Source organism: Hippopotamus amphibius, chromosome 7 (assembly GCF_030028045.1).
Source record: "Hippopotamus amphibius kiboko isolate mHipAmp2 chromosome 7, mHipAmp2.hap2, whole genome shotgun sequence".
NCBI classification, from domain to species: domain Eukaryota; kingdom Metazoa; phylum Chordata; class Mammalia; order Artiodactyla; family Hippopotamidae; genus Hippopotamus; species Hippopotamus amphibius.
The window spans coordinates 95,656,622-95,680,326 of NC_080192.1; the positions used below are offsets into that span (position 1 = coordinate 95,656,622).

Sequence of the window (23,705 nt, forward strand, 5' to 3'; positions counted from 1 at the left end):
TTTCAGTTAATTCCATGTATAATTAAAAAATTTAAATACATTAACATTTCACAACATAGTCTGTGATTGGGATTATGATGGTTTGTGTTTGCTGTTCAAATACTCAGTATAATATTTGATATTTGGATAAAATGCTATTTTTCATATCAAGTATATTTGTTTAAGATTGTAGAGGGGATATACTAGGGAGCTTGAAAAATTTGTATTTAACATAAAATTATTTGGTTCTTTTCAGATTTTAAAAAGAACAGTTTTTGGGAATCTCTCAGGCTTATATGACTATTAGATTTTGCAGGTTTGCATCCTTTAATGATGTTTCTTTTTCTGTCCTACATAAAACATTTGCTCTCTTGGTCATGTTTGTAAATGGGATAAAGGGAGGGAAAAGTGAGATGAGATACCCTCTCAGTTCTTTTCTAGAGAATGTAAAACTATCCCATTTCCCTTGAGCAGACCCTCCCAAATAGTTAACTTTATTTCACAAGAGGAAACGCATCTTTATTTTAAAATACAGTACTTTCCTTGTACATTATGTGAATTAAGTGTGCTGACATTTAAAAAGCTGTCTGACTGAACCAACTATTTACAACAAGCCCAGGCCAGTCAGAACTGCTTTGGGAAGGGCATATAGACTTACTGAAGTTGAAACTACTACAAGGCAAGATTATTCTAGAGACATGAAGTCTGGGTTTTGGCTTCAGGAAATATCACTTTGGAAATTACTCTCTAGGCAGGATTAAATATAAAAGTGAAATATGCATCTAAAATGAATTGTTTCATACTAAATAGAACTCATTGCCAGGGGATTTTTAAAAAGCATTTTGGTTACTGTTGTTTGAAATTGCTTTGACTGTTTGCAACTGAGTTGTGGAACTACCTTATAGTGAAGGCTTTAAAAGAACATGGCCTTTTCTGGCTGTGGAAAACTGATTTTATTATTATTGTAAGTTGATTATGACAGAGATATTAGCTAGTGGATATTTAAGCTGTATCTAATTGATAAGATAAAATTACTTAATTGTGTGCCTGTTAAAAAAATAAGCTCTTGATGCCAAATAATGAATTGTGCTCCTCATAATAATAAACAGCTAGGTGAAGAGTTAAAATATTGGAGTCTAGGATTCATAGTTATTTTCCGGGTTCTTCTAAGTGATGAAGATGATCATTCATTTACTATTAGGACAGTTCTCACTTTTTATACAGTTTCTATAGCATATAACATATACATGCTATATGCTGTGTGCTATATATGTGTAGTAGTATGTGTGTGTGTATATATACTGTATACTGTACAAGATATTTATAGTGCACATCATATATGCTGTATAGTATACAGTACATTTTTGTATATATAGTGTGTGTGTATATATACATAGAGACAGATATACTGTCCATAGTAGAGAATAATACATTTCTAAACTATATTATGTAATACAGAGAAATAATCATGTCAATGATCCTAAGTCTTTTTAGTTGCAGCAATTACCTTCTAAACAGTCCTCCGACATATTTTTTAAGGTTATAGTATTGAATTATTGGTAGCAGTTGTATGTTTATCTTTTCATTTTAGCTCTCTGTTAAGCAGACTAAATGATACATTTTAAAAGAGAATATAACCATGACTTTTCTACATATATAAATGAACATGTATCAAAGATTTTATTTAACTCATTAGTTAATGATATTATATTGTTACCAGTTCAAAGTATCACATACTTATAGTCAAATAAGGAATGCTGAAGTGAATTTACAAGTGAATGTAGAACAGGCAAAGCTGATCAGTATCCACTGGATAACAGTCATGGCCAGTTTGCATTTCTGTGGATAGATAGTGCAATCCCTCAAGCCACGCAGTGTGGCCAAAAAAAAAAAAAACAAAAAAACCTAGTCAATGACAGGCACATGGTTTCACCAGCGGAGGCACCCGTTAAGTTTCAGTATTTCACAATTTTCCCCTACTGATCAGTACTGGTTCTGTGTCTGGTATTTTATATTAACTTGATTTTATTAGTCACAAGAGAGAAATTGTTTCATGTCCACCCAATTAGTTTAGTTGTGTAAATTCTGTGAGGGCAGGCAAAAATGCGTTAATCTATAAATCAATAAAATGATGTTCTGGGTGTAAATGAAAAAGTTGAATGGTTAAAACCTGTGTCCTGGTTCAGAAAGTAGAAGAAGAGGGTTTTTAATAAATCTAATCTTATTTTAATTGTAATGGAAGAGCCAGTTATTTGAAGGAATCCAGCAGTGAATACTTTTGAAAAGCAAGAATCCTGTTCTAATGGAATCCATTCCTCCTTGCCTTATTTGTTTTATAAATGAGAGCTTTGTGTATCCGATTTTAAGTTGGATGTAACTTTAACTCCAAAATAATTAGAAGTACTGAACCATGAAAGAAGCAAGCATGACATATTACTTTTACGAATCCTCATAGTGTATGATTTTGCTCTGATGTTTTCTCCCTCGCCGATCATTTATACCTTCTGTTTTATAATTAATAATATTATATGAGAACTAACAGTTGCATATCCTTCTCATTCTGGGGAAATACTAAGTATGGTGAAGTAGGCTCTACCTATCTACCCCTGGCAATTAGACTGTGAGCTAATGAGATAGTTCTGTCCAGGATACCAACTCTTAAGGGAGTGGATATTAAATTAGATTAGATGACTCAGGAGTAGTTGAGAGTTTGGTAATAGGGGGGTGGAGAGTGGGGATGAATATTCCTTCGGTTTCAAGGCTATGGGACCTGAGTCCCAGAGGATTTTCATCATACCTTGGCTCATTTGTTTTTCTCTGGAGCTTGATTCTCTAGGCTTCCATTGATTCTGTGATCTACCTGATTTTCTTGCAGTAAGTTTCTTTTCTGCTAAAGTTAACTGGAGTTGCTTTCTGTTGTTTATTAAACAAAAAAATAAAAATCAAAACAAAACTCTGACTAGTAGAAGAAACAACCAAATACATGGTTATGTTTCTAGGTATATGATCATTAACAAGTTTACAAAGGACAAAGCGAAGTGTGTATGTTGTATGTGGGAAAAATAGAAATGATGTTGCAATAATTTAGGTCGCTGAATTATAGCATAATAGAACACGAGTCAATTTATGGAATAATAATGATAACTATGACTATATCATTTTGAAGTGTTGTAATCTGTCTTTTACCTATGGTCACATGTCCAAGAATATCCTTTGAGTGTTTAAAACTTTTCTGGCATCTTAAAATATGAGTTGCTTCTAGTAATAGTGGAGTAGCTCGTATTGAACTAATCCTCCTGCAGAAAAACATTATAAATTCTGGACAAAATACAAAACCTCCACAGCTCTCTGAAAGCACTGGAGAGTGACCATAGCAGGCAGAAATTGAAGAAGAGTCAACACTTGGAAAGAGAGAATAACACTGCATAAACGAAAATGAGATTTTGTTGCCAGCAGACCTGCGCTACAAGAAATGCTAAAGGGAGTTCTTCAGACTGAAGGGAAATGATACCAGATGGAAATTTGGATCGTCAGAGGAACGAAGAGCACCAGAAATGGGAAATATGTTGGTAAATATATTTATATTCCCCAATTTCTTTAAAACACATATGACTTTAAGGTGAAAATTGTAACATTGTGTTGTGATGTTTATAGCATGAGTAAATGTAATACATACAATGATTGTAGCATAATATTGAGGAAAGGCAATTGCAAGATTTCTGCATTTTATATGAAGTGGTACAATATTAACTTTCAGTAGACGGAAAAATTGAGAATGTATATTGTTATTCCCAGATCAACCAATGAAGTGTTGCTAAAATATGAGGTCAGCAGTTTTCAGTATGCTGGCATGCAGCCAAATCCGAATTTCAAAGAGTTACAAATTTATTTAGGTAATTATATATTCAGATATCAGATAATTTTTAAATGGTGGAGTAGAAAATACCAGTAGCCTATAAAAAGTACTGAAATAATGCAGAAACTCTCTGGTAAATGATAATTATAATAGCCAACATTTATTGAGTGCTGTGTGTCAAGCATTGAGTTGCACTCTTTACATGTATTATCCATTTATTCATTACAACTTAATTGGATAGTTGCTATTATTAATTCCTTTATACCATGAGGAAAGTGAGGCATGGTGGCGTTAAGTAATTTGCCTAAGGTTTCATAGCTAGTAAGTAGCCAAGCCAAGATTTGAACCCAGGGTGCCTGACTTTAGGTCTTGTGCCCCTAACTACTGTATTATACTTCCTCAGAAAGTGAAACCTTAATTAAGCCTCATGACCAGCATATCGCAAATAATAAATAATATGAATAAAACTAAATAAAAGGTAAAGTATTTGTTAAAAATATGAAATATGAGAAAACTTCAATTTCCATTTCTAATGTTCTTGGCATTTTGTCTTCCTTATATTAATACACACGCTTCACTTTCTCCTGTGTAAACTTGTTAATGATCATCTGCCCAGATGTACCTCCCTGGTCAATCCCTGGGGCAGATAATTGCTATCTCAAATTCTCCATCCTTTGACTTAATTTTGTCCCTTACCCCTCCCTTTACTCTCATGGCTTCTCTTTTAGTATATCTGAAAGAAAGAACTATGGGGGAAGACGGAAAAATCAGGCTCCTCTTTGGTGGGAAGAACATAAACATTTATTGAATGCCTTGTGTGTATCATGTTCATAATGTCCACTGCCATTTCTGTTGGGTGATACATGACATAGTTATGTTTTTAAACTTTTTTTTTTTTTGTTAAAGAGCAAAGAACCTTTATTCTAAGTTAAAATTTCATATTTCAATATAGAAAACAAACATGATATTTTACTTTCACAGATGTTTTTGTAAGTTCACATTTGTAATGTTTGCATCAAGTCAATGAGATAATCATGTTTTGCTAAAATATGGAGGGAGGCAGGATCTATTTTATATCTTAAAGGACCTGCCTGCAGCATAGAGATGATACTGAATACAGATTAGTTGGAGAGTCCATAAAAAGTTGTAGAGATGTCAGATGCTGGTGGCAGTGACATGGAGAGAACTAGACATCCAGTAATATTTAGGATATAGAATAGACAGTGCTAGATGGTGGTGTATACATTCATTACCGGTACCTATGGGTGGGGAAAGAGAGGGGGGTGTCAAAGATAACTCAGGCTTTTGCTTTTTCAACCTCCTTTGCTAACTTTTAAATTGTGTTTTAGTTTTTTATTCAACATGATTAGTTTTACAAGTTTTCTGTTTAGTTGTATAACCTGTAATAGAATTTAGTGCTTTTTAAAAATAGATGCTTAATTAATGCGGGATTGCTGGTTAGATATTACTGATTTCCTGCTTGCTTTTTAGAATACCTAACAATATTATTATTAATTTATTAAATCTTCGAGATTTTTACAGTGAGCAAGGCACTAGTTAGGCACAATGAATGATTCAGAAATGAATCGAATGTTGGCACAGTGTTGAACCACTGACACCTTATTTTCCTCAGTGGCTTGTAGATGTCTTACTAAAATTCATATCCTGTAGGGTTTGAATTTTTTTAACTTTCTGAGGTTATTTAAAATATTTACTATGTATTTTCAATGTTTATGTCTTCTAGACTATTTTTTATTGGTTCTACAACCAGCAGTCATCCATACATTTATTCAAATTCTTATTGAACCTTGTTGTATTTTCAGTCATGTATTTATAATATGTTCATAGGTTTCTGCTCATTTAAAAAAAATACAGGACCAATTTTTTCTGGGGGATCTTAAAACAATTTATAAGATTTGAGGGTTGCAATTTTTAATTCTAATATTCTGGTATTTGATAATCATTCCAATCTCAGCCTGTTCATGGATTTCAAGCTTTAGGATAAATGCTATCCTATTTTACTTTTGTCATTCTAGACAGAAGTAGTCTTGTCTTTTTGGTCTGTATTTACACAAATACACTATACTCTTTGATTGTTTTGCCTACTCTTAACGGGGCCCTTGACTAGGGGGTTATTTCCTTTTTGCTTTAGTAGATATTTGATGGTCATGGTGGCTTCAGCCAGTCGTATATGTCTTGGCTGAAAATACTTAGCTAATTTAGAAACAGTTCCTAAAAACAATATTTATTATTTCCCTTTGGGAAGTTCTTATCCACTAATAAGGCTTAGAAGTGAAATTATAAACCTAATAGGTATGTTTTATATGAACCACCTAGTAGGTATGTTTTATATGAAACTTGAAAGACTTTGTAACCTTTCTCTTTTGTTCCTTGATCAGGCTATTAAAAAAAAGTGTTTCCCACTATCCTACTTTTAAAAATATATTTTATTTTTTCCCTTTACTTTTTTAGAGGTAAAATTAAGATTTGTGGGCGTATAATTTTCAGAATCACCAAATCTAATGTCCTGCCACTTCAGCATTGTATGTCTCAATGGAAGTTTTCTAATCTTAAGCCACTTCTCCAGGTTTTTTTTTTTTTTTTTAATGGATTCTTCTGAATGGTAACTATTAACCCAGGTCTTTTAGCATCACAGGATGCCTCCCATTTAACTTTTAGATTTAAAAATGATCTGTTAGGTCATCCTTAATTTGGTCCTTGCTTGTTTGTGCTTGGTTTTCTACCCCAGCAATTATTACTTATGTTTGTTTTTTGGAAAATAAAGTCATCGCTCTCTTTAGGGGGTGCAAATTATTGTGTTGGTTATGGTCTTCTGAGTATCCTAAATGACTAAATATTCCTATATGACTGTGGCTAAATTTGATATTTTATGTAAGATAAGAGTGTCCCCAAAGTCTTAAAAGTGCAGTTTTAAACTTTAATGACTTTAGAAGTATAAATGCTACAGACTTGGGAAAAAATCATTTGAAAGTTTAATTAAATTTTTTTTATACTCATATATTTTTGTGGATTTTGAATAATTAAATTTTTTTTTGGTCCTTTTGATTGAAGATGGCAAGTATTGAAGGAAAAGTTAACTGCCCTTGGTTAGCTGAAATCAAGTTCACAATGACAGTAAAAAGAAAATTCACTTCCTGTTATAAGAAGGAGGCTCCCCCAGACATTTGGCTCACAATTGGATGAAAAAGTTAAGGACACTGGGCTTAGTTTACAGCAAGCCTAGATCTGGGAGATGCCAGCAAGGCAGAGATTGTGGGCAAAATGGAGACAGTGTTGGCATAGAGTCCCCAAAATATACACTGCACATCTGCTGAATAAAATATTCCCCAAACTACAGGCTACAGAAGTCTAATAGTGAAACTCCAAAGCATGCCTACCTGTCCAAATGCTGTGAAAAGATTACTGTGCTAAGTTAGACTTCTGTCAACTAATGAAGTGAAAAATTGAAAATTCCAATTGTAATTCTTGGCAGGTTGACCTTTTCTGATGAAGCACTTTTTCATTTAAGTGACAGTATTATTTATCACATATGAGTTGCTGTGTTTAGTGTACAGAAAAGCCTCAGGAAGTTTGGCAACACAAGAATCCTCAAAGGTTAACATTTGGTGTGCGATTAGGAAGTCTTGAACTATTGGTCCTCTCTTTTTTATTGAGATATAATCCACATACCGTAAAATTTGCCATTTTAAGGTATAGAATTCAGTGGGCTTTAATATACTTAAAAAGTTTGCAACCATCAGCACTGTCTAATTTAGAACATTTTTATCATCCCCAAAAGAAATCCCATGTGCATTAGTAGTCACTCCCCGTTTCTCCCTCCCTCCAGCCCCTGGCAGCTAATCTTTTTGTTTCCATGGATTTGTCCAGTTTGTACATTTCATATAAATGGAATTATACAATATATGGCCTTTTGTGTCTTTTGATCCTTTCTTTTTGAAGACTCTATAATCAGTAAGATAAATCTCAGTCAGTAGTGTTTTAGAATTTTTTCATTTCCACATTGCAGTGATTATTCTAGTAAATTATACCATTTTCAAAAGGACAAAAGTACCTGTCATTATGCATTGTGTGCATGCCATTTATTTTAATTTTATTGAAGTACAGTTTATAATGTGTTAATTTCTACTGTACAGCAAAGTGACTTGCATGACAATTTTTGCGTGACACTTTCTCAGACTAGTGGATCAGTGGAGGAGGTCATCTTGCTTGCTCCCTTCCATCACCTGTTCTATCTCCATTAGGCATTTTTGTGAGGGCATGTCAAAACTATTATATATGCAGCAAAACCTTTTTCTTTGGATGATCTTAAGACTAGAATTACAAATACAGTTCTTTTAATCACCGAACCAGCTGTGGGCTGTGTGTATAGATGCATATGTGTGTATTTGTGTATATACCTACAAATGTTGCCTGGCTCTGACCCCTGAGAGGGCCTAGAAACAGTGACAGTCTAGTAACAGTGAGCATACTTGTGCCCAGACCTTGGCTTCTAAATGTTATTCAGCGCTAAAAGCAATCAGGTCTCCTTAGGTACATGGCTTGTGCTAGAAAGCAATGAAGTGGTGAGGGAATGATAAAACCAAGTCAAAAGTAAACACAAGCCAACTTGAAGAAGCTCTACCAATCAAATCAGTAACATTTTGAACATCAAATAAATAATAATAGATTTAACTCATTGAATAAATGGAAATCTATGAGTATATACTGATATAAATAAGTGAATAAATAAATAAATGGGGTTGAAGGGAAGACTCTACCTTACAGTAGAATGCCAGCTAATAAATCTAAATAAATGTTGGAATTAGAAAATCACCTTTGGCAGCCCTCATAGTAATATATTGATTTAGGCAAAATCATTAATGGATACTGTAACTAGTGAGTGAAATTTTTATGAGAAGCATGATTTTTGCAGTTTCAGATATCTCCCTATAAATTCTTATTAATTACTTTTTAATAAGTACAAAATACTAACTTTACTGAGGGAAATCATGGCAAGTATTATTTTAACCAAATGATAGAACAAATGATAGAATTTACCAACCTTAGTAAGAGGACAAGTCAATGTTGTATGCCTCTGATATAATGAACCTAGAACAACACAGCCTCAAATTTATGGTATCTTGCGAAAAAATGCTTAGGCCACATCTCATCACAAAGGAACATCAGAAAAACTTCAGTTGGGGGACATTCTATAAAATAACTAACATTCATGCTTTAGAAATGTCAAGGTCATGAAAGACAAGGAAAGGCAGAGGAGGTGTTCCAGATTGAAGGGGACCAAAGAGACGTGACAGTGAAATGCAAAACATAATCCTGTATTGGATCCTGATCATTGTTGGGACAGTTGATGAAATTTGAATTGGGTCTCTGGTTTAAATGGTAAAATTGTATTGATATTGATTTCGGTGATTGTACTGTGGATATAGGACAGTATCCTTGGTTTTAGGGAGTATATACTGAAGTGTTAAGGGGTAATGGAACATCATGTCTGCAAAATATTTTCAAATGTTCAGAAAAAATTTGTGTATGAGAATGTAAGTTGTATGAGATAAAGTGCTAAGCATAGGGAAAGCTGTAAGAGTTCTTTGTATTCTTCTTGCAGCTTTTCTATTAGTTTTAAGTTGTTTCGCAATACAGTTTTTAAAAAAAGTCCTCTTCTAAAGTTGACTACCAATGACCCAGTTCACATTGGATGCTCTATTTCTTGAGAAAAAAGTTTTTTTTAAAATGATCAGATTGATGTAAAAATGACTTTGAATATGTGTACAAAATAGATGAATGGAAAATTATGCCTTGAATATATGAAGGTTGACATGGGACTTTTGATTTTTTTTTTAAATCTTAAAATACCCTATACTCCACAGTGCATAAATCATTTCTAAACAGGGGTGCATTAGGGAAAAATAGCATCCTCAAGGACATAGCACCCTAGGCATTCATCCCCTGACCTAAAGAAATGACAGACCTTGAAGAAACTTCAAAGCTGCAAAAATAACTGGCTCTGACATGTACCAAGATGGGGGGAGATACTTCCCCCAACCTTGAGATAAACGTTTAATCTTTAAAGAGAACAAAAGAAAAAGTAGTGTGATATTTCATAAGTAGAATTTGACAGTTGAAGTGTTCACATTATTCATCTGTGCTTTTGTTGTTAGTTTGGAAAAGCTGGTAAAGTTAAATCAAGCATATTTTTATATCCATTCTTCCCCTCTTTGGTGTTTAGGGGAACCGGAAGCTTTTAAAATATTCATTGCTTCCCTCAAGTGTCAGTGAAAGTCTGTTGGATGCTTTCATTTCAGTGCCATCAGATCCAAACAGGTTAAATTTCATTTGATAGTTTGGTATTCATGGTCATCTGTAGTTTAGTGGTAACCTATGTTTCTAACTTTCCTTAACTTTTCTACCCTGAAGAAATCATCTTGAGAACACACTCTTATTTTTTTTATCCTGGAAAAAAAAATCTTTGGCCCTAATTATATTTGGTTTTCTCACTTCTATTCTTTTCTGAATGTTTGCTACTCATCTGACAAAATACATTGTGGGTTCCATTTCTTCCTGGAAGCTATTTCTAATCACTGTTGTTCTATGGTGATTTCTCTGTATTAAGAAATCTTATAGCTTGTTTGTCGAAGCCTTTTCTTTGACATTTAATCATATATTTACTGTTAAATCTTCTGCATTAAAAAAATTATTTATTTATTTATTTATTTATTTATTTATTTATTTATTGGCTGTGTTGGGTCTCTTTTGCTGTGCGCGGGCTTTCTCTAGTTGCAGAGAGCAGGGGTTACTCTTCATTGCACTGTGCAGGCTTCTCCTTGTGGTGGCTTCTCTTGTTGTGGACACCGACTCTAGGCTGCGGGCTTCAGTAGCTGCGGCACGTGGGCTCAGTAGTCGTGGCTCCTAGGCTCTAGAGCGCAGGCTTAGTAGTTGCGGTGCACAGGCTTTTTGCTCCGCGGCACGTGGGATCTTCCCAAACCAGGGATCGAGCCTGTGTCCCCTGCACTGGCAGGTCGATTCTTAACCTCTGCGTCACCAGGGAAGTCCCCGCATGTTTGTTTTACTGTTTGTGTCTGTACATTGTGTCTTCTCAACTAATTTGGTAAACACCCAAAGAGGACATGTTATATTTATACCTCACAATCATCTTAAGAGCATCTAGTTGTTGTGTTGTTGTTGTTGAATTACTTTTTAATGTACACAGTTATTCTGTAAGCATTTAGTACCTATTATGGATATAGATCTTTTAAAATTGGCATTTTATTATTGTTTCCTGGAATTTGTTGATAATTAAAATGGTTTAAAAAAATGAATTGGAGTAAGTGTATTTTTTCCTCTGGGAATAACTGGAAATAACAGCACAAAAGAGAATAGAGAAAATTATCTTTAATAAAAAGGAAGTTATCATTTCTTAACATTTTGTTCACTTTAAGAATGCCCAATCATGGAAATAAAATCAAGAATAAACAAATGGGACCTCATGAAACTTAAAAGCTTTTGCACAGCGAAAGAAACCATAAACAAGACTAAAAGGCAACCCTCAGAATGGGAAAAAATAATTGCCTATGAAACAATGGACAAAGGATTAACCTCCAAAATATACAAGCAGCTCATGCAGCTTAATACCAAAAAAGCAAATAACCCAATCCACAAATGGGCAGACGACCTAAAGAGACATTTCTCCAAAGAAGACATGCAGATGGCCAACAAACACATGAAAAAATGCTCAACATCACTAATCATCAGAGAAATGCAAGTCAAAGCCACAATGAGGTATCACCTCACACCGATCAGAATGGCCATCATCACAAAATCGGGAAACAACAAATGTTGGAGAGGGTGTGGAGAAAGGGGAACTCTCCTGCACTGTTGGTGGGAATGTAAGTTGGTACAGCCACTATGGAAAACAATTTGGAGGTTCCTTAAAAAACTACAAATAGAACTACCATATGATCCAGTAATCCCACTCCTGGGCATATACCCAAAGAAAACCATAATCCAGAAAGAAACTTGTACCATAATGTTTATTGCAGCACTATTTACAATAGCCAGGACATGGAAGCAACCTAAATGCCCATCAACAAATGAATGGATAAAGAAGATGTGGCATATATACACAATGGAATATTACTCAGCTATAAAAAGGGATGAGATGGAGCTATATGTAATGAGGTGGATAGAACTACAATGTCATACAGAGTGAAGTAAGTCAGAAAGAGAAGGACAAATATTGTATGCTAACTCACATATACGAAATCTAAAAACAGTACTGATGAACTCAGTGACAAGAACAAGGATGCAGATACAGAGAATGGACTGGAGAACTCAAGGTATGGGAGGGGGCGGGGGGTGAAGGGGAAACTGAGACGAAGCGAGAGAGTAGCACAGACATATATATACTACCAACTGTAAAATAGATAGTGGGAAGTTGTTGTATAACAAAGGGAGTTCAACTCGAGGATGGAAGATGACTTAGAGGACTGGGGCGGGGAGGATGGGGGGGACTCGAGGGGGGGAGTCAAGGAAGGGAGGGAATACGGGGATATGTGTATAAAAACATGATTGAACTTGGTGTACCCCCCCCCAAAAAAAAAAAAAAAAGAATGCCCAAATGCAGATTAAATGTGATATCGATGGAAGAAATTTTTACAACTTTCTTTAGGTAATATAATATAGTACTTGTCTTTTTAATAGAGTACAGAATATAAAATGTTGTAAAGAAAGCAAAGTACTCATGCTTAGGTGTATACTAGAGTAACGAGTTAAGAAAGAAAGAATACATTGGGGATAGGTTAAAAAAGGGCAACTAGAAATTTAGATTATAAAAAATATTCATTACTTTTTCAAATGGGTGACTTTTTTTGAACAAATAATTTACATGTGTGTATTTGGTTTTTGAAAACCAAAACATTATGCCAGTGTTTTGCTTTTAAAATATTTTGGGCCTTAATTGCTTTAATGTTACCGAAGATTAGTGTGGCCAGTATTCATTGCCACTATAGTAGTTATATTTTTGACCAGATTTTTTAAATATCTAAAACTTTTAGCATGAGAAACTTCTTTTTTCTCTTTCTACTGTTAATTATTTTTGAAAAGTAATAGGCATCTGTAAACTCATTGTTGGGGGGGCAAAAACACCCCAATAACTTTTGACAGTAACCCACATCTTAATGTTATATTGCTAAGGTTCATTCATATTCTTGCATGTCACTGTGGTTCATTTGTTTCAACTGCTGTACAGTCTTCTCTTTGAATATTCTGTAATGTATTCCTTTATTCTCCTGTTGACAGACATTTGGGTTGTTTGTTTCCAGTTTTTTGGTATTCTGAAGCAATCGAATACAACCAAGTATACATTCTTGTACATTTCTTCTCTTGTACATGTTTTGGGGAATGCATACCTGTAAGTAGAAATGCTGGGCCATATGGGATATGAATGTTCAATTTTAGGAGATAATCCAGCTGTTTCCCAAAATGTTAGTCCCTTCAGATTGGCTCCTGGGTCCTTTTGACACAATCCCACTTGTCTTTGAGAGCTTCTTTGTATTTTTAGTATGGCAAGGTGTTTGAGGCTTATCTTATACATTTCCTATTCCAGACCTGGAACCCACTTTTTCTCCAAGGAGCCCTGTCTTTTTGGGAAATGTATTAGAGGCCACAGTTTGGGCATTAGGAGTGCCCATTATTGGATTGGTCATTTCTTCTAGGCCTTCTTAGTGGATAGAGATAGTAAATATGTATTTTCTTTAGGAGAAAATGTATCATGAGTTCATACTGATAATTGTGATTCAAATTCAGTGATACAGGGTTTTCACTTTGATTTTACTGATAATTTTGGTTATAAGTGATATCAATATAATTATTTAATCTTGAGCTTAAACAGATATGGTTTTAGTATAACAGTATCACTATTAGCAATATGATTATCAAATACAGTAATTTCTTGGCATTTCTCCCAATTTTCTCCCTTAGGGGTATTCCATTAGGGATGAATAGCAGATTGCTATGTTTTAAAGTCACTTGAAGTAATTCTTGGTGTGATTGAACTTGCTTTTGGTTTTGGGGGATGACTTTTCCCTTTCATTTTTATTTAATTTCATTTTATAATTTTGTAAACCATTGCATGATTCCCATATCAAATCTATAAAATGAGATACATTTAGAGAAATCTCACTTTCATTTCTTTCCATTCCAGCTTGGCCTACCCCCCCCCCCAATCATTTTTATTACTTTTCAGTTTAGCCTTCCATTAAAAAAAAAGAAGCATTCACATGTGTGTATCTGTTAGATAAAAAGCAGGATACTATATACTCTGTGCTTTTTTTCACTAATCACTTCATCCTAGAGATCTGTAGAAGTATATAGAGATACTTTCTATTTTTCACAGCTGTATAGAACTCCATTGTGTAGTTGTACCATGGTTTATTCAGCCAGTTCCATATTGATGGACATTTGGGTTGTTTCTGTTATTTTGCTTTTATAAGTAGTGCTGCAGTGAATTGCACTGGGCATAGGTCTTTTTGTATTTTTGACATTCTTAGAAGAAGGATTGCTGGATCCAATGGTAAATGCATATTTCATACTGTAATCTTTAGGGCGTAGTTTTTTTTTTTTTTTAAAGCCAAATAGTCTTTTATTTATTTATTTTTCTGTTTAATTTTATTTTCTATTTTTTATTAAAAATTTTTTTAAAGCTCTTTATTGGAATATAATTGCTTTACACTCTTGTACCAGTTTTTGAGGTACACCAAAGTCAATCAGCTGTATTTATACATATATCCCCATATTCTCTCCCACCCTCCCTGTCCTGGCCCTCTAGGCATCACCCGTCATTGAGTTGATCTCCCTTTGTTATATGGCAACTTCCCACTAGCTATCTATTTTACAGTTGGTAGTGTATATTTGTCTGTGCTACTCTCTCACTTTGTCCCAGCTTCCCCTTCACCCCCCCCCCCAACCCCAGGGTGTAGTTTGACAAAGCCCCTTGGGTGAATCTGAATTTCTCTCTACCTCCTCAGTTGAAAATCAGTCTAGTTATAACTCCTTGTGGAAGGCATGGACTCAGTTGCACGATAGGTAGTTATAAGGCTTGCCACTAGGGTGCATTCCTGTATCTCACTTGATTACTTTGGCTGGCTGGCTAAGATGCAGATGGATCTTATTTGAACAGGGCCCTTCAGAGGCGGAAAACAATTAAAATAGGAAATCATAGCCTTTAGAACTAAGTAATTCTGAAGCCTAAAGACTTCTCAGAGGAAAATATAAAATGTCTGGCAGACTAGGTTTTGAGGGCGCATAGGTGGCAGTTCTATTGATATTGGTAGGGGTATTTCAAGGAGTCTGATTTTGTATGTTATCCTGAAAGGTTTTGTTCTGTGGCTTAAGCCTCTGTATCCCATAGGGACTTGGGTTAAAGTCATGTGTCAGCGTGAATTCTACTTAGCTGTTGTCCTTACTTAAGAATGTTTTTTTTTTATGGGATCACATGTTTCCTTTTACACTTGCAGTACATTAAGGTCACCCTTGATCTGACATCCTAGAGCCGTCTCCTTTGAAGGAGTGAGATCTTTTGGATAGGCCTTTCCTATGCTAATTTTTTTTAAACTAAAGAGTGTGTGTAGAAATCTATATAATTCTTTAGGGCAAACTGCCTGTTTTTCATTTCCTAACACAGTGGCTGGAATACATCAGATGTTCAAGAAATCTTGAATGACTGAATTGAGAATGGATGAATTTATTCATTTGGGTGTAGAGGAAGTAGTTGGGAGTAGAAGGAGAGTTGTTTGTTGTTTTATTTTCCTTTTTTAAATATGGGAAATAGTTAAACATAGCTTTAAGTGTGTACTGAATGATGCATAAATAAATGAAAGCTAACCTAATTTTTCTTATGGAACTAGGAGAAGTTCATATTATACATAAGAAATAATGAATTTTAGGGTGTTGGTTTTTGAAATCTTAAGATAGATGCTGGTATTTTAGAGAAGAGATTTAGATCATTTAAAAAGATATTTATAAAGTAGAATTTAGTGGATAGTAATTGATTAGATGTGAGCAACAAGGGAGAAGTAAAGAACAATATGTAAGTTTCTGCCTTGAGCAATTAAATGAATGGTAGTATCATTCACTAAAACTGGAACCACAAGAAGATGGACAGGTTTGCTTGGTAAAGATGAGGGCTTCAATTTTGGTCCTTAATTGGTAACGTTATATGCAGGAATTCTCATTTAAGGAGTTGGAATAGGTGGAAGAGAGAGAGCATACCTTCCTATGGGTATATGCTTGAGATTTAATTTTGTAGTAAATTGGTACAGCCACTATGGAAAACAGTATGGAGGTTCCTTAAGAAACTGAAAATAGAACTACCATATGACTCAGCAGTCCCACTCCTGGGCCTATACCCTGAGAAAACCATAATCCAAAAAGAAACATGTACCACAGTGTTCATTGCAGCACTATTTACAATAGCCAGGACATGGAAGCAACCTAAATGTCCATCAACAGATAAATGGATAAAGATGTGGCACATATATACAATGGAATATTACTCAGCCATAAAAAGGAATGAAATTGAATTATTTGTAGTGAGGTGAATGGACCTAGAGTCTGTCACACAGAGCGAAGTAAGCCAGAAAGAGAAAAACAAATACTGTATGCTAACTCATATATATGGAATCTAAAAAAATGGTACTGATGAACCCAGTGACAGGGCAAGAATAAAGATTCAGATGTAGAGAATGGACTTGAGGTCCTGGGGAGGGGCGAAGGGGAAGCTGGGACGAAGTGAGAGAGTAGCATTGACATATATTCACTGCCAAATGTAATTTTGTAGATGGAAAGTGAAGCTGTGGAAGAAGATAAGATCACCTAGAGATAGTCTATGAAGTGAGAAGAAAACAGGACCAAGGACAGAATTCTGGTATGAGCAGAAAAAAATGGTGCTTAAGGAAGAGTGGTCAGAGAGCTAGGAAGTCAACTATTTGGGGAGCATGGGAAAGATAATCTTTCCAGAAGGAGGGTATGGTTAACAGTGTCGGTTAGTAGCAGAGACCTCAAGTAAGATAAGGCCTGTGAAAGATCCATTAGCTTTCAGAGCAGGGAGATATTGTGACTCTAGAGAAAGCAGGTTCCATAGAGGGTGGAGATAAAAGCCAGAGTGCAGGAGTTGCGAGTGAGTATGAAATGGGGGATGTGGAGAAAACTCTTTCAAGAGTTGGTTTTAAAAATGGAGAGTGTGGTAACTGGGAGTAGAGAAAGGTTTTTTGTTTTTCTTCTTAAGGTGGGAGACACTTAAACATAGTTCTCGTTAGGAAGGTGTGGGGTAGAGAGAAAGGACCCATACGTGAGAATATAAAAGAAATCAGTTTATGACAAAACCAAATTTTATAGAAGACAGAGAGGGAGAGAAAGCACTTGTAAGTGCATTTGAAGATGTTTAGGACAGGACAGGGATTCAGAAGGTGCTGCAGAAATGTGTGGCATGGAGGGGGGCAGTGGGAGCTAGTTCAGGAAAGAAGAAAAACTGAGAGAGTGCATTTTCACTGCATAATTAACAGCCATATTTCAGATCTCCCCTCCTTATTTTTTGGAACAACAAATCAGAGCCTTGGGTATAAGCAGCCTTTACTATGGGGTTGCTCTTATGTCTCTCTTTCTAATTCCTAATTATTTATGAGAATATCTGGTTTTAAAACATCTTTTATGCTGGTGATTTTTTCCAGCTTCTATTGAAATATAAAGTATTGTTGACTTTCTCTATGGTATTTTGTTTCTGAATTCTTTAATTTCTGCTGTTTTTGTTTTTTCTTCCTATTACTTTGAGTTTACTTTGAAGCTCTTTAAATTTTTTAATTTATTTTTGACAAAAATTGTATATATTTAAGGTATACAACATGATGTTTCAATAAATATATACCTTGTGAAATGATTACCACAATCAAACTAATTGATGTATCCATCACCTCCCGTAGTTGCCTTTTTTTTTTTGGTGGTGAAAATACTTGAGATCTGCTCTCTTAGCAAAAATTTCAAGTCTGTAATACATGGTTGTTAACTGTAGTCACCATGCTGTACAATAGGTCTCTAAAACTTATTCATCTTATAACTGAAAGTTTGTATTCTTTGATCAATCTCTCCTTTCCCCCACCACCTAATCTCTGGTGGTAACCACCATTCTTACTGTTTGAGTTTGACATTTTTTTTAGATTCCACATATAAGTGAGATCATATGATATTTGTTTTCCGTGTCTGGCTTATTACACTTAGCATAATGTCTTCCAGGTTTATCCATGTCACAAATGGCAGACTTTCCCTTTTTAAGGCTGAATAATAATCCATTGTATATGTATAATCACATTTTCCTTTTCCATTCACTAGACACACTTAGGTTGTTTATTTTGACTTCTGTGAATAGTGCTACTTTGCAGCTCTTTTTCTTTTTAACTTCTTTAGGTGGATATTTTGCACAGATGACATTTTCATTATTGTTTAGTTGAAAATACTTAACCTTTTTTTCCCATTGACTTTCTTTCATGGTTATTTTGAAGTATGTTTCTTGATTTCTAACGTGGATATTTATTTTAATGCTATTTTTGTTTTGATTTCTAGCTTATTATTTCTGAAGATTTGTTTTGGCCCATTTGATATTTTAATTTCCAAATTGAATTTGAAAGAGTGTATATTCGGCAGCAGCTTTTGAGTGTAGCATTCTCTATATGTCCATTGAGACAAGTTTACTAAGTTTTTAAAATCTTCTGTATCTATTCTAACTTTTTTCCGATTGTTCAATGAGGAAATATTAGATTTATTCTTTTTTTCTTTTAGTTCTGTTAATTTTTGTTTTATATATTATGAGGTTATATTATTGGATGTATACTCATTATATAAATTATTTTTTTTATGGTGAACCTAACCCCTGTCATTATGAATTGACCCTCTTTATCTCTAGAAATGATTGAAATGCTTTTTGCCATAGTCTTTTTTCCCTTTTTGCTTAATGATAATGCTGCACCAGGCATATTTTGGTTAGTATTTTCATGATAAATCTTTTTTTCTTCTTCTTATATTGGATTTTTGTGTGTCCTTATATCTTATATGTATGTCTTTTAAGAATCATATGTTTGCTTTTTGTTTTCTTTATCCAGTCTGACAATCTCTGCCTTTTAGTTGGAGCACTTAATCTGCTTACATTTGATATAATTGTTTATATTTTCAGATTTGTAGTTACCATTTTATTTTGTGATTTTTATTGCTTCTTCTTAGTTTATATTTCTTTTCCTCTCCTTTCTGGCCTACTTTTGCACTGATTGTGTTTTTAAAAGATACACTTTTTTTTAAAACTTTTTATTTTATATTGGAGTATAGCCGATTAACAATGTGATAGTTTCAGGTACAGGGCAGAGGGACTCACCCTTAAGTATCCATGTATCCATTCTCTCCCAAACTCCCCTCCCATCCAGGCTGCCACATAACATTGATCAGAGTTCCCTGTGCTATACAGTAGGTCCTTGTTGGTTATCCATTTTAAACATAGCAGTGTGTACATATCGCTCCCAAACTCCCTGACTATCCCTTCCCCTCATCCTTCCCCTCTGGTAATCATAAATTCATTCCCTAAGTCTGTGAGTCTGCTTCTATTTTGTATATAGGTTCATTTGTATCATTGCTTTTTAGATTCCTCACATAAAAGATATCATATGATATTTCTCTTTCTCCGTCTGTTCTCTTTCTCCGTCTGACTTAACTTTATTCAGTATGACCATCTCTAGGTCGATGCATGTTGCTGCAAATGTCATTGTTTCTTTTTTTTTTCTTAATGGCTGAATAATATTCCATTGTATGTATGTGCCACATCTTCTTTATCTATTCCTCTGTCGATAGACATTTAGATTGCTTCCATGTCTTGGCTATTGTAAACAGTACTACAGTGAACATTGGTGCATGGATCCTTTCAGACCTCGTTTTTATAATGAAAGATACACTTTATTTTTTAGAGCACTTTTAGTTCATAGCAAAATTGAGCAGAAAGTATAGAAAGTTCTCATATACCCAGTACTCCACACCCACCCCCTCCTCTACTGAAATGGTACATTAGTTATAATTTATGAACGTCGTACATTGACACATCATCAACCAAAGTCCTTAGATTACATTAGGCTTCACTCTTGCTACATTCTGTGTTTTTAAAAGAATTTATTTTTTATTATTATTAGTCTCTAGGCGCACGGGCTTAGTTGCTCTGCGGCATATGGGATCTTCCTGGAGCAGGGATCGAACCCGTGTCCCCTGCATTGGCAGGTGGATTCTTAACCACTGTGACCCCTGGGAAGCCTCCATTCTGTGTTTTGACGAATGTATTATAATATTTATCCACTATTATAGTATCATGAAGAATAGTTTCACTACCCTAAAAATTTTCTGTGCTTTGCCTGTTCATTCTTCCCTTCCCTCCTCTCCTCTCCTCCAATCCTTGGCAACCACTGATCTTCTTTTTTTTAACTATCTCCATAGTTTTGCCTTTTCCACAGTGTCGTATAGTTGGAATTATACAGTATATAGCCTTTTTCAAATTGGCTTCTTTCACTTAGTAATATGCATCTAAGATTCCTCTGTATGTTTTCATGGCTTGATAGCTCATTTCTTTTTAGTGCTGAATAATATTTCATTGTCTGGATGTACCACAGTTTATCCATTCATCTCCTGTAGGACATCTTGTTTGTGTCCAAGTTTTGGCAATTATGAATAAAGCTGCTATAAACATCTGTTTGCAGATTTTTGTGTGGACAAGGGTTTTGATTTTGTTTGGGTAAATACCAAGGAGTGTGATTGCTGGATCATATGGTAGGAGTATATTTTATTTTGTAAGAAATTGCCAAACTGTCTTTCAAAGTGGCTATATTCCCACCAGTGATAAATGAGAGTTCTTATTGCTTCACATTCTTACTAACATTTGGTGTTGTCAGTGTTTTTGGATTTTCACCATTCTAATAGGTGTGTAATGATATCTCATTGTTGGAATCATATGTTTATTATTCCATTTTTTCCCTTCCACTAGTTTGGAAGTTATATATTCATTTCTTTTCTTTTAGACCCCCTCCAGGGAATTGTTGGCCTGGAGTGGGCTGGGGAAGATATGGGGTCCCCAGGAGATCACAGGCTGAGCTTCCTATTTACTACATGAGGAGTGAGGCAAGCAGAATAGTGAAAGCTGTGGATGTGGATTAAAATCATGGTGCCAACCATGATCTGCTGAGGGACTCTGGGCCAGCCCAGCAACCTCCCCTGAGCCTCAATTGCTTCACCTATAAAACAGAATTATGGAAGATGAAGTCACTTAACATGAGTCACTTGAGGGGAGTAGGGCTGGTGGAGACCAACTTTTCAAGATCTAAGGCTAATTAATACCTCTGTTTCCTTTTCAGACAATATATGGACCTTAAAACTTTTAAGTTATTTTAATTTTTAATACTTTTGCTTACCTCTTGACTTATGTGTTATTCCTGATTTGTATTTCGATTCTCTTTTTTTTGAAACCCCAGAAGAAATTACTATTATACATTTAATATAGGGTTTCATACTTGTGTTTCTCACTTTTGTTTTTTCCTTTTTGTGTCTCAGATCTTTTTTGAGCACATGGTTCCTCTTGTGGCTATTGAAGTCAGATGTCTAAGTGTTACTTCTTTGAAACCGATCTAACTGCTTTTGAGATGTTGGCTTTGTCTTTGGCCTTGTGCAGTTTCACTGTGATATGTCTAGGCATGAATATTTCTTTCTTTTAAAAGCCAGCTTTGGATTTGTTAAGCTTCTTGAGTCTGTAGGTTATAGTTTTACATCGTTGTGGAAAATTTCTTAGTATTTCTTCCAATTTTGCCTCTGCCCCAATTTCTTCTCTTCTTATTAAGCAACATGAGACATACCATGGAATTTCTCACTTTGCACTCTGTTTCTTAAACTACTCTTAAGTATTTTAAACTAACTCTCAAACTAATTCTTTCATGTCTTTCAGTTCTTTGATCTGTTAATTTTTCCATTGAGTTTTAATTTCAATTATTATGTTTTCTTTCTAGGAGTTTTATTTACTTTTGTCTAAAATCTGTTTTTTTTAATAGTTTACTGTTCTCTGCAGTATTTTCAACCTTGATTTATTTCTTTAAATATAATGAATATAGTTACTTTATAATTTGTGCCTGCTAATTCCAGCATGTTAGTTCTTTGAGTTTATTTCTGCTTTGTATCACATTTACTGGTTCTTACTTATGATGCTGTGTTTCATTATGTCATTTTTTATTTGAAAAATTAATTTTGGGAAGTCATTGGGGTCTAGAATGAAAGTGTGTATTCATTCTCCCAAGACGATTATGTTTGCTTTTGCTTTTGAAGTCACTTACCAGTCTGGAACCACTCTGGGCTAAATTCAAAACTTAAAGTGTCTTGGACACCCAGGTTAAGAGAATTTGGATTACAATTCTGTGTGATGGCTGACTTTGAGCTACAGTTTCTCAGGAACAGGATCCTTTCCCTGCCATTCCTTCCCTTCGCCTTCAGTACCAAGGCAACTTTCTTGGGAGTCTTCTAGTGTGTAAGAGAAATTGGGTGGGTCTGTTTCTTTGCTTTTATGTTGAGAATGTAGCACCTGAGGGTTCAAGGTTTACAGTGGGGATGGTTGTCTGTTGGATTCCCTCCCTTTGGCAGGCCTAGACTTTGTCTACTTTCGTCTTGAATTTAAAAGCTGTGTTACTCTTTTGCACTAAGTTCATGTTCAAGCCTCTCAGTTACTATTACTGCATAGCTTATACATTAAAAACCTTCTTTTTAGCTTTCTCCACTTTTATTTGATTCTGCAGGAGAACGGGAACAAATGTCACCTGCATCTCTTCTTTTTTGCTAAGCTAATTATAGGCCTCTAGCATCCTCTCTTGTTTTTCTGCTTCACTGGATATAGTATCCCACAACTGTGCCTTAGGGTTCTAGGTTAGGCTTAGGATCCTGAGAGCCATGGCTCTCAGAATCTTAGGAGACTTTTTTATTATCAGAGTTGGCCTCTAGGATCATGGGAACTCTGCACCAGTATAGCAAAGGGAAACATTTTAGTAAGTTTTATTTAAGTTTGAAAAAGTTTTCAAACCAGAGCCACACTTCACAGTACTTTTGCATTTGAGCTGCTCATATTACCATACAGTCCAGTTTTCATGACAAGTAATAGTAATCTTATAAATATGTTAGAAGCAGCTGGAGGAGCTGGAAGAGCAAATCTTTGCAGACCGTTTCATTTTTTTGCCTTGAAGGTGTCATATGCTTGTGTACTTTCAGCTTTTAGGGAATACAAGGTGTTCCATAAACACTTGGATGTTTCTAGGTGGATCTGAGCTCTACTTGGTATTGTAGGATTGCTTCTATGTTCAGCTTTAGACAAATTATATCAATCATATGTGTCAACTAGGGGGCAGGTAAAAAATGTAATGTCCAAAGACAAAAGAAAGGGTAGAGTATCATAGGGTGAACTTGAGACAAGAATATGCATGATTGATAGAGGCCTAATGCTGGAAAACAAAGGGAAATAAACACTAAAGATTTGATTGCATACCTCTGCTGTTAAGTGGGGAACCTGGACTAGTTTTCAGTTTGAATTGAAGCCCTCTGTTTTCGTATCTCTTTTTCCCTCCTTCCTTCCCTCCACCCCTTCCATTCCGTCCTCCCCCCGCCCCCCCAAACCCATACACATGCTCACACACATTCACGCTAACTACTATTCTAAGCAAAAGTGTTTGGCTGTGTCCTGGCTTTTGACATCGGAGGTTCACAAATTGGAGAACTGGTGTACTTACCAGCCAGGGAATTCTGTAATCTATCACCT

At 35.0% G+C, this 23,705-nt stretch overlaps 1 protein-coding gene across 1 annotated transcript in view; it reads left to right on the top strand.

The window, feature by feature from the left end:
* Positions 1–3,494: 3,494 nt before the first annotated feature.
* The window catches only part of WDPCP (WD repeat containing planar cell polarity effector), a gene marked incomplete at its 3' end in the record, with an annotated part of 364,337 nt that continues 344,126 nt past the window's right edge, over positions 3,495–23,705 (top strand). The window contains exon 1 of the mRNA XM_057743382.1: positions 3,495–3,548. Within this exon, the coding sequence (XP_057599365.1) occupies positions 3,534–3,548 (15 nt within the window). The remainder of the gene's footprint in view (positions 3,549–23,705) is intronic.